This window comes from Perognathus longimembris, chromosome 13 (genome assembly GCF_023159225.1).
Source record: "Perognathus longimembris pacificus isolate PPM17 chromosome 13, ASM2315922v1, whole genome shotgun sequence".
Classification (NCBI taxonomy): Eukaryota; Metazoa; Chordata; class Mammalia; order Rodentia; family Heteromyidae; genus Perognathus; species Perognathus longimembris.
The window spans coordinates 54,012,115-54,032,158 of NC_063173.1; the positions used below are offsets into that span (position 1 = coordinate 54,012,115).

Genomic DNA, 20,044 nt, shown 5'->3' on the forward strand with positions numbered 1-20,044 from the left:
AATGGTATAAATAACGACAAATTTCTCTGTGGAAGCTGAGCATAAAATGCTTCATCTATCCCTATATATTACAAGGAAACTGTAAACTCTTGTGCTCATATGAACTGGTTAGTTAATGTGGCTATGCAAAGCCTATTTCTGTTTTACTTTCATACTCATAATACTTGTATTAGGTATTAGAGATTATAAAAGCTTTTTTAAAAAAATTCATTGAGAATAAAATTCACCTATTTAATGACTAGTTCTTGTCTTCTGTTCTAAGTCTACAGAAATAATTACTAAAGCATAGAACTTTGATGAGCTTGAAAGTGAGAAAGAAAAAGCACAAGCTGACATCTGTTACCTGATTGAAAAGACATGAGATGAATTTTAAACTATCTAACACAGCACTGTATGTTTCACACATAATCGGTGTGAAGACACCTCTGCCAACATTTTAAATGAGAATACATATGTTCATAGCTATGTATGTTCACATGCATATATGTACTGTTTGCCAACCCATTCAAGTTCCCTAAGATGCAAGTAAAATCAGAAAATAAAAATAATAACAATAATAAACATTTTAAGCTAGGCAATGCTTAAAACAGTATAATTCCTCAGTCACTAAATAGTCACAATGCTTAAATGCAGGGATTTCTTTGCAGCCTATGGATTCAGCATCATATGCAGCAGTTGTTCTAAAGTGGAACTGTTTGGCTTCAAGGAACATAGCAATGTTTGAACATAATTTTTTAGAATTTACAATTAGGGATGTACTATTGGTGTCTAAATGAGTATAGGCCAGAGATGCTGATGAACAGAAATCCCTACAACAGACAATTATTGGTCCAAATGCCAGCAGTGTAAAGGTGTGGAGCCCTGGGATTCATGGTTGGCATAAACTAGGCCTAACATCTGTACGTACTGTGTATGGTTATACGAGGCCATTTACCTCCATGATTTAGTAGTCAAAGATCATACCAGTTATAAGAACATAAAGGAAGACGAACAAGGATGAATGTGGAAAACAAGGTTCCAAAACAGCATATTATGTTTCTTTCATTAGTAGTTGATACAATGTAAATATAATATAGGCTTCTATACAGGGTTAATAGGTACACAGGCACTCATTTGTATGTAAGCCATCTATTTTATCTTGTGTTTGCTGTACATCAATAAACAAACCGAGGAGGGGAAGATCTTCTAGATTCCTGATTCCTTCTCCAGGAAGTGAAGGGGCTGGGTACACTCTAGAATTCTCAGATTCTGTGACTCATTGACTGAGATTCTGTGGTTCTAGTATGGAGTGGAGTAATTGCTAAGGGTGCATTGCAAAGTACTCCATGTGACACTGGTGGAAAAGGAAATCATGATTTGGGCCACAATATTCACTCATATATTCTCTTAGTAGAATTCTGCCAGTGAACCATGGAGTCACCATCCCAGGAGAAAAGAGGGACCCAGGTCATCACGATAGAACCAAATGAGACAGTGTTAACTGCGTTTCCCTACAGACCTCACATCTCTCTGCTGGATATTCTAAAGGGGGAGCCGAAACTTTTGGGGGTAAGTTCTCTCCAATTGTGTGTCATCTGGAGGGGATAAAAAGAAGTGGTGTCTCCATGTTTTATCTACAGAGACACCACTAAGTGATTGTTACCAGAGAAGAGACTGGTCCCTTCTTCCTTTCCCCTCTCACCTTTCCTCTCAATGTATCTTTCCTTAGCCATCAGCATGACTTCAAAGTCATTTGCTTGTACAAAAAATTGGATCATCAGTGGGACAGTCAATCATAGCCAATGATAGGCCACTTCTTCAGATTTTGATAAGCAAGGCGAATAAAAGTTCTCAGTAGAAATACAGTTTGCCTCAGGTCTTGGGAATACTTCTGGGGACTTACTTAAATAGAATATTTTACTCCAATTAACAACTCCTCTAAATCTGAGGACATTCTAGGACAGAAAAGAAGATCATAATTTCTCTCAAATACCTTTTGAGGAAATGTGTGGTGTCCGCCTTGGAGTGAACAAGCAGGTAAATGCAGAGGCTACACTTCTTTCAGTTAAAACAAGCATCAGAAATTCTTTGAAATTCATATCCAAAGCACTATAGTGACCCACAGATATTCATTTACACATATGCAATTTTTTTCACCATCAACCTACGGGAGAGCTGAAGATACAGTCCTAACCTTGTTAAAGCAATGAAATCATTCATTGTGTGGTTCCAGGGTGGATAGTCTGGGGGATACAACTGAGAATGCTAGAGGAGAAATCTGGCCCCAAGAAGGATTACTGGCCCTGCATTTTCCATATCTTCCAAACTCTTGACATGCTAAGAAGCTGACTAGATTATTCTCATTTCTAGTCAGGCCCTTAGATGGAGAAGAGATAAGACACACCATCCACTCCCATCTCTCCATCATATATCAGCAAATTTATCATCTTCTAGGAATTGAAATGAGCCTAGTTTCAAAAGTATATCCCATGGGCCGTTCAAATCTACAGGTTCTATAGCCACAGATTCAGCCAACCGTGGGTCAAAATGCTCAAAAAAAAAAAAAGTCTGCACCAAAAGTGTACTCACTGTTTTCTTATTGTCACCAGTCCCTAAAAATTATAGTAAAACAATGGTTATTGTAATGTTTACATTCTCCTAAGTATTATAAGTAACCTGGAGATGACTTGGGGACTATGGGAGAGGTAAATGTGATAAAAAAAAAAAAAAGAAGGAAGGAAGGAAAAATAGAAGGGAGAAAAAGAAAAGTGATGGGGACTGAGGAAATAAAAGAAAAATGAGAAATATGAGAGGATGGAGACGTTATGCCATTTTGCATAAAGGACTTACACATCACAGACTTTGGTAGAGCTGGTCTTATTCTTCTTGCCCCACTGCATTCCCATGCACACCAAAGGACAGCTGGATCAATGTAGACACTGTGAAGAACAGGCTGTGAGAGTAATCTTAAAATGCTGTGCTACCAAAGTGGACACAAATATAAAGTGAATAGCTTGGAGGCTCTGTTCTCAAGAAGTTTACAGTCCAGGGCAGCCAGATATTCAAATATGCATGGCACAAAATAAATTGGTAATTGGAAGGGCTGTACAAGAGTGAGCCAAGCACGGTAGAGAAAGACATTTGGCCTCCAGCTCCTCACACTTGGAGCATAGCTGGTAACGGAGGGAATGACTTTCAGACGAGGGAAATGTGCACAAAGCACGTGGGCGGGTGCGGGGGGGGGGGGGGGGGGAGGGGACAGGCAGCCTCAAGGCCTCCAGCACAGGTTAACCTTCTGCATTGTTTCTCCACACAGGCTATCCAGATCCTGTTTGCTCTGGTCATTATGAGCCTTGGAATTATATTTGCATTTAATGTCATCACTTTCTCCAAAAAATTTCCCTTTGTTTTCCTCACAGGATACCCATTCTGGGGAGCATCAATTGTGAGTATTGTGCAGTAAGAGCTTTAAAGAAATTGCTATGAAGGTGGGTGTGAACTGCTTCGTGACCTATGACTGTGACTGTTACATGTGTGACCCCTCCAGAAAACCAAAGAGGCATTCCCCTCCCTGACAAACCAGTGGTTCCTCTGGTCATGTACTACTCTCATTCTGGTAACAGCGACCCTTACTGGGAAATGCTTAGAGGGCCCAAAGTCCATGCGGTTGATCTGAAAGAACAAATAATACAAGACTTTCTCCTTAGCAAATACTGAAACTGAGTTTGATAACAGGTAATAAACCAAACATATCTAGCTAGCATTCATAGCATCAAAGACAGCTTAAGAGAGAATTTTATAACTATTATATATTTTATCATGTCAAGATTTTATATAAGTTCTATGCTGTTCTCAGTCTGATAGACTCATGAAGGTAATAACTCTTAAAGGTAATAACAGAGCCATAATATTGTTCTGAGAACAATTAAATTTATCCTCAGTCCCTGATTTACCTAAGGGTAGATTTGTTAGAGTGTCTCACACTAGAAGGCAAGAGTATTGTTTTGTTTTACCTGCTGTTATAGTCTCAGAAACTAGAATCATACTGAGACAAAGTTTGTACAAATGAATAAACAAAGCAATTAATGAAATAAGAACCACTGTCTCTATTAAAAGCTTATGCTCTTATGGTGACTCATGCTTGTAATCCTGGCTGCTCCTAAAAATTTCATGACAATGACATAAAAATGAGACTGTAAGTGGGACTTGAATCAGGATGTACCAAACTCTGTAGCAATAAACAAAACAATAAACCCTTTGTAATGTCCAGAATGTACTATCAAGATGTTTGCTCTAGCTGAGATACAAAAAAAGAGATATTCTTGGACTCTTGGCCTGAGAGGAGCGGGGAGGGACTGCATGTTTTCTGACCAGAGGTAGGGAGCCTTTCTAGGGGAAGACCTCTCTCCATGTTGATATGGATTCTGAAGCCCAGTGTCAACAGAGCATACTCTAGTACTGGCTAGGGAAATGGAGAATTCACCCTTTGCTTGTGTTAGTGCTCTGGAGAAAAACATCTCCTTTAAACAAAACAAAACAAACAGAGAACCAGCCAGATGCCGGTGGCACAAACCTTTAATCCTAGCTGCTCAAGAGGCTAGGATCTGAAGATGGTAGTTCAAAGCTAGCCCAGGCAGGAAAATCCGTGAGACTATTGTCTCCAATTAATCACCCAGAATCTAAGCAATGAAGCCCGTGGCTCTACTTGTAGAGCACTAGACTTAAGCAAAAGGCTCAGGAACAGTGCCCAGGCCCTGAGTTCAAGCCCCAAGATCTGAAAAATAAAATAATAAAACAAAACTTCCAAATTAACATAAGGCAAATCCACAGATAATTTTTTAAAGGACAATGTCATTTGAAGGCTTTTTTTCATTGAAATGTGTTGGGTTTTGTTTGAGAAACAAGTCAAAGACTCACAGAAACCTTGGAGAATCCACTAGGGGGAGGCTGAAAGGGAAGATGGCCCCTGAACTCGCTGTGCAGCAACGGAGATAGATGCATACAGCTTTGAGACTGACTTGGAGGTAGAACTAGTAAGACTTGGTGATCTGACAGAGGAAGGCACCAAAAGGAACTTCCAGTCTCTAAATATCATCTCAAGACTCCAAGCCCAAGATGAGCCCAAGATGTTCCCAAGGACAGTGTCATTCCCCACAAAGGAGATGTTTTTCTCCAGAGCACTAACACAAGCAAAGGCATCTGCCTTGGGTGAATTCTCCATTTCCCTAGCCAGTACTAGAGTATGCTCTGTTGACACTGGGCTTCAGAATCCATATCAACATGGAGAGAGGTCTTCCCCTAGAAAGGCTCCCTCCCTCTGGTCAGAAAACATGCAGTCCCTCCCCGCTCCTCCTAGGCCAAGAGCCCAAGAATATCTCTTTTTTTGTATCTCAGCTGGAGCAAACATCTTCATAGTACATTCTGGACATTACAAAGGGTTTATTTTCCCAGCTATTGCTGGTAGAGAGCCTTTGGTTGGTGATAAGCAAGTCTGGTCCAGATTTATTCTTAGGACTGTGCCTATGTCTCTTCTTAATGCATGGATGGAAAGGCAAGATGGTCTGGGAGATTCCCACATAGGTAATTCATGTATCCCACAGAGACTGCACTGTGAAGCAATCCTACTCCTCACATTAACTTCTGTATCTTGTTTTCCAAACAGTTCTTTCTTACAGGATTAGTCACTGTGACCAATGGGAAATTAAATAAAATTCGGGTAAGTCACGTTTGTGATTTCTATGCCATTTAAAGTTTTTAATTGTTTTATACCATCTCAGTGTATAAGCCATTTTGTGGTAGATTCTCAAGAAAATCTGAATACATCAGATTTGAAGTTTAGATCATTCTTATTTGCCAATGTCCTACATTTTTGGCCAAGTAAATTGATACATTCTTTATCTCCCTCTAAGTAGTTCTTACTTGGGAGTCATTTTGTCCCTTCTCCTCCCCTAGGAAGTATTTAATAATAAAGATCTAAGTGCATGTCATGACTAGGTGATGAGATGCTATTGGCCTCTACAGTGCAGAAGCCAGAGATGTTTCTAGGCATTCTAAAATGCACACAGCCTCCCAGAGTAAAGTCAAATCACATGACCAAAAATGTCTATACCGTTAAAGTAAAGAAACCCTGCTCCAGCCCAAATCAATGCATAGGAAGGCATAATGATACCCAAATGTTCATAGTCCCTTCTAACCACTCTGACCTTGTGAAGGTCCTGGGGATGTGAGCCCCCTGTCAAAGCCATTTTGTCTTTGTTTTAATGGTCCTCTGCCAATTTCTTCTACAGGTAGTTAAGTTTTAAGCCATAGAGAAATTCTCAGACAACAGGAAAGGATGAAGGCCTCCATCTTTCCAAAGCTGAGAAATATACTAAGGTTAATGCAAAACTCTCCATGACTCATAAAAGGAACCACACTGATGAAAGTGGGGCGGGATGGCATGGGGCAAGAATGTTGAATTGGGCATGGAAAGACTTGACTGTTTCTCACAGCTCTTCCACCACCAGTGGGATTACGGCAGTCACTAAATTCCCCAGTCTCATTCACTTGTGAAACACGGACAGCAAGTGTCCTGCCTCACATCCTAAACCACCCAGCCAACCACCACCTCTCTAGAGACCATACTTTACCAAAGGTCCCTCAAGAGACAAAACAGAGCTGGGCAAGAGCAACAATCTGAAAATTGAGAGCGATGACATCTCTCGCTGCATGATTCTTCCTCTTTCTATTTTTATATGCCATATTAAAGATGAAGCTTTAAGTCATAAGCATATGTTCAAATTGCCACCAACTAAGCCACAAACCACTCCAGCAAGAACAGAGTAGACATGATTCACTGTATTTCTTGCCACAACAGACACAACACATCAATAAAGGAGCAGTAATTACATGCAAGCTCAAGTGAGACAGGATTTTTCTTTGTTTTTCCTTTAAAATAATAAGATCAGTGCTAGGAGTGAGTATGAAAATAAGACATCCCTTTTAAAGGGAGTGCATATATATACATGCAGATACTCTCAAAATAAACACCATAAGGGAATGAATGGAAAAGTGAATGGAGAAATCTGTACATTTTGTACTTTTCATTTTAGAACATGAGATCAACACCTTTAAATCCCAATCCAAAGATTTAATTATCTTTAACCATGTCAGTGATTTTATGTGACTCCTCTGGGGAAATGAATACAAGTCACAAGATAGCAGAATGTCCTCTTCCTCATTCTCTTGGTGTCTCTGCAACCTAATGCAGTGTGACACTTATTCAGTACAAACTGTTTATGAAATAAGGCACATGGTGCATTTCTCATTTTTAAAGGTAGAGAGTAGTATTTCAAAAGATTAAGCTGGGTGCTGGTAGCTCATGCCTAAATCTGAGGGTCAAGAAAGTCCATGAGACTCTTACCTTTAATTAACCACCAGAAAACTGTAAGTGGCACAGTGGCTCAAAGTGATAGAGTATCAGCATTGGGCCAAAGAGCTCAGTGGCAGTACTCAGGCCCCTAAGCCCCATTATAGACAATTATAAAAAAGAAGAAAAAATAAAATATTAAGTACAAGATTCTAATGAAACTGGGACTCAAAATCAAGTCTGATTTCAAAGTGAAGATACCTTCCAATATACCATACTACTTGCAAGTTATGAGAAATGATTTGCTGAGATTGAAAAACTAACAATTTTTAAGCTGGTGCTAGTGGCTCACACTTGGAATTATAACAAATCAAGCAGTGGAGTTCTAAGGATTGAAATTCAAGCCAGCCCAGACAGACAAATTCAAGAGTGTTATGTCCAATTAACCAGCAAAAAGCCAGAAGTGAAGGTATTGCTTAAGGGGCAGACAGCCTTGGGGAAAAAAAAAAAACATAAAGCAAAAGCACAAGGCCAGAGTTCAATTCAAGCCTAGCACAGGGGGATGAACTCAGGGCCTGAGGTGCTATCTCTGAACTTTTTCACTCAAGGATAGTGCTTTATAAACATCTAAACTAGGCTCCACCTTCAGCTTTTTGCTGGCTAATGAGAGATCAGGGTCTCACATACTTTCCTGCCCGGGCTGGCTTTGAACCACAATCCTCAGATCTCAGCCTCCTGTGTAGCTAGCATTACAGACAGGCGTGAGCCACCAGCAACCAGCTCATTTATTCAGTTCAACTTATTCTTGTTTAGTCTTCTAACTTTGATGAGTTAAAATTTATCTCATTGAGCTTTCTAAGTCATTGACCTAATGGACAAACTTACCCCTAAAACATATGGACAAAGATAAAAGCACTAAGCATTTCTCACAAGATATTTCTGGTTTGGTGTAATTTATACTTTATTATATGTTGAAACTATGTTCCAGGGACTATCAGTCACGATCATGAATGTCATCAGTTCTGTGGTCGCTGTAGCTGGGATTGTATTCACCATTATCAGCTTTACACAGCAACACAAGTTCTGCCAGATGCCTTCCCTTGAAGGACTATGTGTTTTTGGCAAAACAATTCTTGTTGTAAGTGATTTTATCTTATTTTTGGTCTTATCCAAACTCTGTCCATAATACAATGGTGCATTCATTTTTATTCTAGTAACTGAGGTTGTATCCACCTTTGAACTTTGGTAGTTAAGATGGTTCAGGAGCTCTACTCTGGATTTTAACTGGTTTTGTCCTGTGACTTTGGCCTAGCATTGCATGTGGTCTATGCCTCTTATAGAAAATGAATATTATATCTGCTTCACTGAGCTTACACAACTATATGACTCCTTGCTTATATAACCAAGCATACAAATCATAACTTGTCTAATGTAAATAATGGTTAATGGTTTTAGCTATCACATTTTTTGTTGACATCAAATGGATTTTATCTTTTCATTATTAAAAAGGAACACAATTAAAGTGGGCACTGGTGGCTCATGCTTGTAATCCTGGTAATTTACTCAGGAGGTTGACATGTGAGGGTTGTGAATTGAAGCCAGCCTCACCAGGAAAGTCTGAGGCTCTTACCTCCAATTAACTACAAAAAGAACGCTGGAAATGGAGCTGTGGTTCAAGTGGTAGAGTGCAAGTAGAGTAGTAGAATTTAAGTGTTAGCCTTGAGCAAAAAAGTTAAGGGACTGCACCCAGGCCCTGACACCAATGTTTTAAAAAAAATTTTTAAATTAAAAAACACCAACATACAGTGGAAAAAATGTTTGGCAAGAGGGGTATTTTAATAACTTTAGAACATAAATCACTTTATATAACTTCCAGTAATTTTATTCAATAAGGAATATACTTTTGCCAAGAGGTATAATTCACACAGAATAATGCTTATGTCAGAAGTAATAAACGATACTATTTTTAATAATGTCAAAGATCTCAGTAGGCCTTTCCCTCTAGTTCCTTAAGCAAGTCCTGGGGTTTCATTCTATTTCTACCTGCTGTGTCTTAAGGGGTTGAATACTAGAATTTTAAGATTTGAACCAGTTAGGATGGAAGTAAAACAGAGTTGGGGGAAATTATCTCTCTCAATAAAAAAGGACATGCAGAAAGAACTACCAGTGACTGTATATAAGATCTTACTTAGTCACTTGTTTAAGTGGGCCAAATGACCTTCTTTTTTTTTTTTTTTTTTGGCCAGTCCTGGGGCTTGGACTCAGGGCCTGAGCACTGTCCCTGGCTTCTTTTTGCTCAAGGCTAGCACTCTGCCACTTGAGCCACAGCACCACTTCTGGCCATTTTCTGTATATATGGTGCTGGGGAATTGAACCCAGGGCCTCATGTATACGAGGCAAGCACTCTTGCTACTAGGCCATATCCCCAGCCCGCAAATGACCTTCTTATATGTTCTGAGGTAAACTCTAAAATTAGACTCAGATTACTGTGGAGTGCTAGAAGCAAATGCAGGGAATAAAATTCTAATTTTATCCTTATGCATGATACCAAATTTAAATTCTTACCCTCTTAATTCATATTTAGGATCCCACTATTCTTCATTACAGTGAGATATGTATGTGTATGTATAATATATAGTTATATTATATAATTATGTATATACTTCTTTCCTGATATATATTATTGATTATATATTACATATAAATATATATAATACATATTACATATTTGTTATTTATATAAATTGTATATGCCAGGAACAAATTATATATGAAAGAGTTATATCTTCAGCTACCTGAAATTCTGTTATTTCCTGCCCTCCAAGGATGGGTATTTCAGAATAGGCTTCCTGCATAGAAAGTCTTGGAAAATCCATCCCTAGGCCTGTTTTAACTTCCTGCTAAAATTAAGCTTAAAATAGTAGGACAGTGCGCTATAGATAGCTCATAAAGATCAATCCACTGTCTACAGAGACATCATTTAAAGTTTAAGGAAAGGGAAAAGGCATCATGATGCCATGTAGCAACAATTCACTGTACCACCAATATCATTACTCTCTATTGTCTCTTCCCATTGCACTCAAAATAGTGTTTGCTTCTGTGGGTATAGATGTTAAAGGTTGTTACCCTTGTCTCATCAGAAAGATATGAAAACTATTCAATGTCTAATGCCAAACTTGGTCATGGAGTATAAGGTACTACCTCTAAAATGACACTGGCTTTGTTTCCAAATGCTGTTTACTTTCCCTCCTTACTTTCAGGGAGCTTTGTCAATCTTATTAATTCTCAGCATAGCAGAGTTCGGCATCGCTGTGACTATCGCATCTTTCAGAAGCAAATGCTGGACACATTCAAATAAGGTGCGTTCAAATGAGAACTGATCCCTATGAGGTTATCCCAGGTAACCTCCCAGTCTCTGAGTAGGTGGAGGAGCATGCTCAGATGTTGAAATGAAACTTCCACATGCAGAAAGGCTGGAGCAGGACAAGCTTAAGACTTAAGGTCTCCACAACCCTATAGGACATCTGCGCTTTCCTTTCGTGCTGCCTACTGTTCATGCACAGGTCTTTAGCTTCACAGCAAAATATACAAAATATCAGATTTAATAAGAATCCAAATTACTGTGACATAGGAAGCTTACATATGGGTCATAAGGGTATGTGAGACATACCCTTCCTACTTCCTATTTTCTCTTCCTAGAGAGGAAGTAGAAAAACATTAAGTGATACCAAGAGCCATGTATAATAATTGCAGTTTGTGTTTACCAACTGTACACTAAGTGGTCAGTCATTGTTATTATCACTGAGAACTAATTCAATAGTACTAAAGCTATTATAATATGCTGATATTACATATAAAGGAAGGAACTAAGGTTAAAAAATGTCCCCAACATCATTGGGGACATCAGGATTCTGACTGGTATGCTTAAAAGTATTATATCATATGATCTTCAGTTATTACCATCCTAGTATGGGGAGTGATTGAACTGGTTCATTAAGTAAAGTAATTAAGTGGTTAATAAAAGAAATAAGTTAGAGAGGAAAACACAGGCACAGGATTCTACTACAAGGTGTAGCTTCTACCCAGCTTCACAGTTTACGGATCAGTGGCACTGTTCTCATTGGGGGTGACTACATTACATCTCAAAATCTCAGCTCCCTCTGTTGTAAAACAGTCAACACTAAGCATGAGTAATTTTTAAACCATGGCACTTAACAGCTGAATACGTTATAAAGTATAACCCATGCCCCCAAAGCTCTCGGAGTAAATTAGTAAGATAATACCAATGAAATAAAGGCTGAAGATGAGTTTTAAAAATACAGAAATCTCTTCAAAGTACCACTTGTCCCCACATAAATAGTGCACTAATGGATAAAAACATACGGTGTAGATGCAAAACTGTTTGGTATAAATGGACTGAACAACTCAGAGAGGGAGGGAAAGGGGGAGGGGAGATGAGGAAGAAGGTAACAAACAGTACAATAAATGTATCCAATGCCTAACGTATGAAAGTGTAACCTCTCTGTACCTCAGTTTGACAATAAACAAAAAATTATGGAAGAAAACAAACAAAAAACATATGGTGTCGAATACAAAGAATACAAGAATGTGTGGATTTTCAGCTAGCCCTATTATTAACCAACTAGGTGAGCACAGTTAATTCATTTAAACACTGAATACCAAATGTAACATAAAATAGAACAGAAAATCTCTTCCTACTCTATATAAAGAACCTCAGGAAGAGCACAGATTGATTAAAAATCAGCAGGCTCAACAGACGAGGAAAAGATCTTTCCCAGCAGTACATACAACAAAAACCTAACTTCTAAAATATACAAGGAGTTCAAGAAACTAACCCTTCCCAAACTAACAAACCCATCACCAAAGGAGCTAAGGAGATACTTTCTCAAAAGAAAAGTAAGAATGGCAAAGAAATACATGAGGAACTGCTCATCAAAGCTGGCCATAAAGGAAATGCAAAGCAAAACAACTCTGAGATTCCATCTCAGAGTTGGATTGGACAACATGGTAAATTTGAACAGCAGCAAATACTGGCAGGGATGTGGGGGAAAGGAACCCTACTGCACTGCTGGTGGGAATGTAAACCAGTACAACACTCTCCAGACAGCTGTCTGGAGGACTAAACCTAGTTCCTCCCTACAACCCAGCCATAGCACTCCTGGGCGTCTACCCAAAACAACACAAATCAGAATACCATAAAGTCACTTGTGCATCCATGTTCACTGCTGCACTATTCACAATAGCCAAGTTGTGGAAACAGCCCAGATGTTCTACAGTAGATGAGTGGATCCAAAAAATGTGGTACCTATATGCAATGGAATTTTACACAGCCATTAGAAAGAAACATATTACAGCATTTGCAGGGAAATAGACTAGAACAAACCATGTTAAGTGAGGTAAGCCAAGCTCAGAGAGACAAATGACATATGTTTTCTCTCATATATGGAAGCTAGATCTAAAATATACTGGGACATGATAAATTATACAAGACTAAGTATTCACACACAGAGACCAAAGGAAAAAAACTCCTAAGGGAAGAACACAAAAGTACAGTGCCTATGTGCATCTGATCATACAAAATAATATTTATTTACATGAACTCCAAGAAATGGAAATAAGAGGATTTTTTTCCTTTGTTGCTATTTTCCTTTCCTTTTCTTTTTGTCTTATTTGTTCATTTATTTGTCTTTGGGAGGGTAAGAGAGGCACAGAAATGGAGGGGCAAAAAGACTGAACAAATGCAGCAGTGGTATTAGACACTGTGTTGAAAATGAACTATACAACTTGTCAGTGAGTCTGGGAGGAAAAAACTGGGAGAAAGTGAAAGAAGGGGTGACACTGTCCAAAAAGAAATGCACTCATTACCTGATTTATGTAGCTGTAACTCCTTGTATATAACCTTTACAATAAGAATAACTTTTTGGAGGTAACAAACAGTACAAGAAATGTACCCAAGGCCTAACATATGAAACTGTAACCTCTCTGTACATCACTTTGACAATAAATAAGAAAAAAAAAGAATAAGTTTTTTTAATCAGCAGGCTTGGTTACAATTAAGCTCCCTATTTTTTTAGAAAGACTTGGAATCACTATCTAAAGTTTGTATCAGATACTATTAGCTTTTTTTTATTGTCAAACTGATATACAGAGTGGTTACAGTTTCATACTTTAGGCAGTAGATACATTTCTTGTACTGTTTGTTACCTCCTCCCTCATTCAGTCCCCCCCTTCCCCCTTTCCCTTTCCCTCCAGGAGTTGTTCAGTAGATTTACACTAAACAGTTTTGCAAGTATTGCTTTTGTAATTGTTTGTCTTTTTTACCCTGTGTCTCTCGATTTGGCATTCCCTTACAGTTTCCTAGTTCTAATACCTGTATACACAGTGTCCAATGTACTCAGATAAGATACAGAGATAGTGAAGGTACGACCACAGGAAGGGCATACAGGAGGATCATCAATAATAGAAGCTACAGTTTCACATCGCATGTTGAAAGTAATTACAACAGTGATATAACAGTCATTTCCATAACATGGAGTTCATTTCCCTTAGCATCATCTTTTGTGTTCATAAGGGTATAGCTATTGGGCTCTTGTGATCCTCTGCTGTGACTAGCCTAACCTGTACTAATTATTCCCTATGAGGGAGACCATAGAGTCCATGTTTCTTTGGGTCTGGCTCACTTCACTTAGTATAATTTTTTTCCAAGTCCTTCCATTTCCTTACAAATGGGGCAATGTCATTCTTTCTGATAGAGGCATAAAATTCCATATGTACCACATTTTCCTGATCCATTCATCTACTGAGGGGCATCTGGGTTGGTTCCAAATTCTAGCTATGACAAATTGTGCTGCAATGAACATTGTTGTGCTGGTGGCTTTAGTGTGTTCTTGTTTGTGGTCTTTTGGGTAGATGCCCAAAAGTGGGGCTGCTGGGTCATAGGGGAGCTCTATGTTTAGCCTTCTGAGGAATCTCCTTACTGCTTGCCAGAGTGGCTGAACCAGTTTACATTCCCACCAACAATGAAGTAGGGTTCCCTTTTGGCCACATCCCCTCCAACATTTGTCATTGTTAGTTTTCTTGAAATAGGACATTCTTACTGGGGTGAGATGGAATCTCAATGTTGTTTTGATTTGCATTTTTTTATGGCCAGTGATGTAGAGCACTTTTTCATATGTCTCTTGGCCATTCTCATTTCCTCATCAGAGAAGTCTCTTTTTAAGTGTTTAGCCCACTTTTTGATGGGGCTATCGGTTCTTTGTGGCTTTGTTTTGAAGAAATTTAATTTTTTTAGTTCTGCATATTTTTGTTTATTTGTTTTGTTTTTGTTGCCAGTCCTGGGGCATGGACTCAGGGCCTGAGCACTGTCCCTGGCTTCTTTTTGCTCAAGGCTAGTACTCTACCTCTTGAGCCACAGCTCCACTTCTGGCTTTTTTCTATATATGTGGTGCTGAGGAATCGAACCCAGGGCTTCATGTATACGAGGCAAGCACTTTACCACTAGGCCATATTACCAGCCCAGTTCTGCATATTTTTTAGATATGAGGCCTTTGTCCATTGTATGGCTGGTAAAGATCTTTTCCCAATCTGTGGGCTTTCTGTTTATCTTGCGAGCTATGTCCTTTGCCATGCAGAAGCTCTGCAATTTGATGCAGTCCCACTTGTCCATCCTTTCTTTGATTTGTCGCATTTCTGGGTCTTTGTTACTATTAGCTTTTTATATTAAAACTCCAATAGCCTTCTCTTGAGTCTAAAGATAATCCCAATCCCCTAGCCAACCATACCCTATAATGATATCTAACTGCTTACCAATGTTATCATACTATGTTATGTCACAATTTTACCTTTCATAATGGTTTCCATTGTCTAGCTACATGAATTTTATCTCCTGCTTTACTTATCTTACCTCTTTCGCCTAAAAATTTCCTATTTTCCTGTTAAAATTCATAAATTAAAATCATTTCCTGACTCTACTGAAATTCTATGTTCCCTGAAATGACCCCTTTCCTTATACCCATAATATAATCATTTACTGAATGGTTTTATTGTTTTGACTTGTATATTGGTCTACCAACAATCGTGAGCACTATAAGGGCAAAATTCACATCTAATTATCTTTGATGACCAACATTTAGTTCCTCTATGTGACCAATAAATCATGCATATTTTGGCCTTTTGGATATAAATGATAGATTTTTATAGTAAAAAGATGTAATCAGAGCTTGTCCAGCTACTCTGTATATCAACCTGCTATTGCAGTATTGCCAGGAATAGTTTGTGCCATAGGAGATTGATTTTTTTAATAAGAAAACTTCATACTTGAATACTGACTAAATGATTTCAAATGTCTTAGAAACTTTGTAATATTAAGCATGGAAGAAATATTTGTGACAGTATTTGAGATAGTAAGGGGTACTTACTTATCCCAAATAATGCCAATGAGCTGATGATAGGGCATGTATTTGTTTTCTGACTCCTCAAGTAGATGTCAGTTCCTATCTACAGTCATAAATAAAGACAAAAAAAATAGTTGGAGAATTCAAAAGGAAATGTTCGTCAAAGATTATTTTGTCTGTTGCACTGATGCCCTTTTCTTCCTGTTTTACAGGTTGTATTCTTCTTGCCTTCAGATGTTACTCAAAACGGTGAACAACCTGCTCAAGAAGAAAATGCTCAGATACAATTTGAGCTTCAAGAGGGCAGTCACACTGATGATACTTCAAACATACAAGCCATTTTCTTCGGAGGCTATACTTTCTTAAAGTTAAGAGTCTCAAAAAATATTTTTCCCTTCCAAGAAAGATCAGAGCCAAGTGATGAAGACAGGAAAAGTTCCCGTGCACTTTTTGTTTTAGATGAGCAACAGGAGGGTATACGTCTACCATCCAAGTCACCACAAGACGAAGTCGAGCTGGAACCCTCATTTGAGGCAAGGTCCTCAGATGACACTACACGTTCTCAGAAAGGCTCTGTGAGTGAAAAGCTGACTAATGAGTATAATCTAGTAGAACCCTCTGAAATGCAAGACTATCTTCAGGACCTGGACTCACCACCCCAAGCTTCCCCAACTCCATCTACACAAGGGCTCGTATACTCACTGCCTGGTGACTTACCATCTGAAATTCCACCCTCACAATCCCCATCAGCACAAGTCTTGCAATCTGAACCTGCATCATCCCACCTCACACAGTCAAAAGATCTAATACCTGAAGACTTGCCCTCTCAAGAGGAACCACCTCAGGAGGAATCACCTCAAAAGGAACCACCGCAAGAGGAACCACCTCAAGAGGAACCACCTGAAGACAAACCACCTGAAGACAAACCACCCCAAGAAACCCCATCCCAAGATGAACCATCTCAAGAGGGACCATCCCAAGATGAATCACCTCAAGATGAAGCACCTGAAGATGAACCATCCCAAGATGAAGCACCTGAAGATGAATCACCTGAAGATGAACCACCCCAAAATGAAGCACCTGAAGATGAACCACCCCAAGATGAACCACCCCAAGATGAACCACCCCAAGATGAACCACCCCAAGATGAACCACCCCAAAATGAACCACCCCAAGATGAACCATCTGAGGAAATTCCATCCCAAGAAGAACCACTCCAGGATATTGCACCCCAAGATGAATCATCTGAAGATGAAGACATACCATCCCAACATTCATCATCCCAAGAGAGTCTAGATCAAGAAACACCAATCCAGGATGATCCACAGGACACTCCATACCAAGATCCATCATCACATGATATACCACTCATGCTAGACCTGGATCTTGAGTCGGAAGACGAATCATTTTCAGAAATAATATATCAAGACATTCGAACAGAAGTCATGGTACTATCCCAGGAATGGAAATCTGAGAAGAAAGCCCATGGCATCAAATCCCCAAGGAGACTTTCCTTTGACATCCCAAGAAAAGATAGTAAATTCCAAAAGAGATATTCTTTAGACCTGCCAAGGAAAAGTTTGCAATACCAAAAGAGATTTTCCTTAGACCTGCCAAGGAGAAGTGAATCATCTCCAAGACGAAAATCCCTAGACCAAAAACTCAAATCTTGGATGTTCCCAAGGAAGCTCTCCATGGATAAACAAACACAATATAACCAAACCTTAGACCAACCTTCTGATCAGCAAGCTGAAGATCAGGTCAAAACTCAGCAGGCTGACATTGAGAAGGCTGAAGGCCAGCCAGTCAGCAGAGAGAAACCTCAAGATGAACAAACTCAACAGGGTGTAAAAGAGCAGGTGCCAGACAAACCACCCAAAGATGAAGACCAGAAGGGGATTAAGGAGCAGCCTCCAAAGAAAGAAATCCAAGATCAGCAGTCTAAAGACCCGAAATCCCAAGAGGACAAAAGCCCAAAAGGACAATTCCAAAACCAGAGACAACAAATTCCAGTGGAGAAACCTCCAAAGCAGTTCTGTCAAGATTGGAGCTTTGGAAGCTTTGACTATGAAGCCCAAGACAAGCAATCTCCACCCTGGACATCCTCCAACTTGCAAGCATATGGCCAGCAAACCCAAGACTGGAGAAGTCAAGGCTGGAGAAACAAAGACTGGAAAGCACAAGAATGGCAATTTGGAAAGCAGGATTCCCTAAACTGGGAATCCCAAGATCTACTGGAACAAGAATCCCTAAGGCAAAGAGCACTCTACCAACAAATTTCAACCAAAAACACCACATCCCGGCAAAGCCCAGGCTGGCAATCACGAAAGGTTCTGTCTCAAGTCAGTGAGTGTCAAGAAGGCACTGAATCTGACGCTGTAAAACAAGATATGTGTGCACCTAACACCCACACAAGACCAAGCAAGCCAGAGGACAAGAAATTTGTAGGACAGAACCCAGGAGAGTTAGAGGATATGAGGTCAGACTATCAACCTTCTTGCAGCCAAAGCTTAGTGCACAGCACCTATGGAACCTGTCTGACCAACATGGAATCAGAACAAGAGATGCAGAAAAATAGCCCAACTTGCTCAAATTCGAACAAAGATATAAATGTAACTTCTTCCCTGTGTTATGCAAGAGATCAACAGCAATCTGAAGAATCTGATTAATATTCAGAAGCTACCCAGATACCATGCTGCCCCTCCCAAAATGGAACCAAATGAAAGGGAAAACCAATATAGTCTTCCCTAACCTATAATCTTAACTATGATAAAAATCACCAGAAATGAAGGGTGTGTAGAACCCTCAAAGAGTTCTGTCTTAATGAAAATACAGGGACAACAAACCAAATGTTAACACTATATGTGAGCTTTCTGGGAGTAAAGGAATAAGTCTCATGTAAACATTTTGCCATCAAATTTAGTGTTTCAATTTATGAGTACCAATTCTTTTGAAAATAATTTTAGTGGATCAACTTTTTATAGGACTAATGGGGTTTGTTTTGCCTGCAACTTTGTATATAATATGAGGGTTCATAAAATTAACTAGGAAGATTATTCGGGTTGCATAAGGGTTCAAAAATCAAAGGAGTCAGAAAGGAATCAAACTCAATATTATTCCAATTTTGCTGTTCCCAGCTCCCCCTCATTGTTCTCTTCAAATTCGTATTGTGGATATACACAACAGGCTTGTTCAATATTTAATGAGACAGAATATGGCAGGAAGCACAATGAGGGAAAAGGAATACACACCTAGCAATGGGAAAGAAGTCAGAAGGGCAGCAAAGCAGATGTTTCTAGCAAATATGACAGAGGCACCTTGAGAACACCAAAAGAAACGGATCCTTTCTGCTGTGCTTCACCTGAAATTCCAAATCCCAAAACTCATCCTTTTCTCGCTCCACTCTGTCCAGCAATTATAGGAGCAAATATTCAATGGTATTATCTTCATTTGTTTTCAAATACATGCTTTACAGTATGTCACACTGTCACCTAATTTCTTGCTTATTATTCCTATAATCCTGACTACTCAGATGGTTGAGATCTGAGCATGGAAATTTGAAGTCAGCCTGAGTAGGAAAGTCCTTGAGACTCTTTTCTCCAATTAACCACTGAAATGCCAGAAGTCGAGCTATGGCTCAAGCGGTAGATTGATAGCCTGGAGCAAAATAGCTCAGGGACAGGGCTTTGGCCCTAAGTTCAAACCACAGGACTGGCACACACAAAAAAAGTGGTTGGGTAGGTGTATCCAGTACAGATAGTCTGTAGATTCTATTGCCAGGTCATGCCACAGACTACCAGTGTTCCCTTTACAAGTAAAACAAGTTGTCATCAGCTTTAAATTTGAAGAAATTAAAGAACACACACACATGCACATGCACACGCACACACACATGGATGTGTGTATACATATGTATAGGTATATATATGTATGTATATATGTTGGTGAAATTAAAATTCTGTTCATCAAGAGACCAAAGTTTGACAGGTATCTTCAGAGAATAGATCAATATTATAGAGCTGTTGAGATGCATATGTCAATAGATGAATGAAGTGATAGGTGAGAGTGGTCCATGCTATATTTTTTTACTATAACCAAACCTTGCTCCTCCCTCAAATTCTTATTATGAAGGCCCAACTTCTAAAATGACAGCATTTGGAGATGGCACTTAGAAGGGTTAGAGAAAAATATAAAAGTGAGTGCCCTCCTAAGAAAAGACACGAGACATTCACTCTGTGTGTGTGTGTGTGTGTGTGAATGTGTGTGTGTGTGTGTGTATGTGTGTGTGGTAAGGAGGTGGCCC

At 39.2% G+C, this 20,044-nt stretch overlaps 1 protein-coding gene across 1 annotated transcript; it reads left to right on the top strand.

The window, feature by feature from the left end:
• The first annotated feature begins 1,410 nt into the window (after window positions 1-1,410).
• Ms4a14 (membrane spanning 4-domains A14) lies at window positions 1,411-18,410 on the top strand. The gene is made up of 7 exons (XM_048361421.1): window positions 1,411-1,548; window positions 3,296-3,424; window positions 5,642-5,695; window positions 8,316-8,465; window positions 10,588-10,686; window positions 15,954-17,546; window positions 17,586-18,410. The coding sequence occupies exons 1-7, from the start codon at window positions 1,411-1,413 to the stop codon at window positions 18,408-18,410; spliced, it is 2,988 nt and encodes a 995-aa protein (XP_048217378.1).
• The last annotated feature ends 1,634 nt before the right edge of the window (window positions 18,411-20,044 follow it).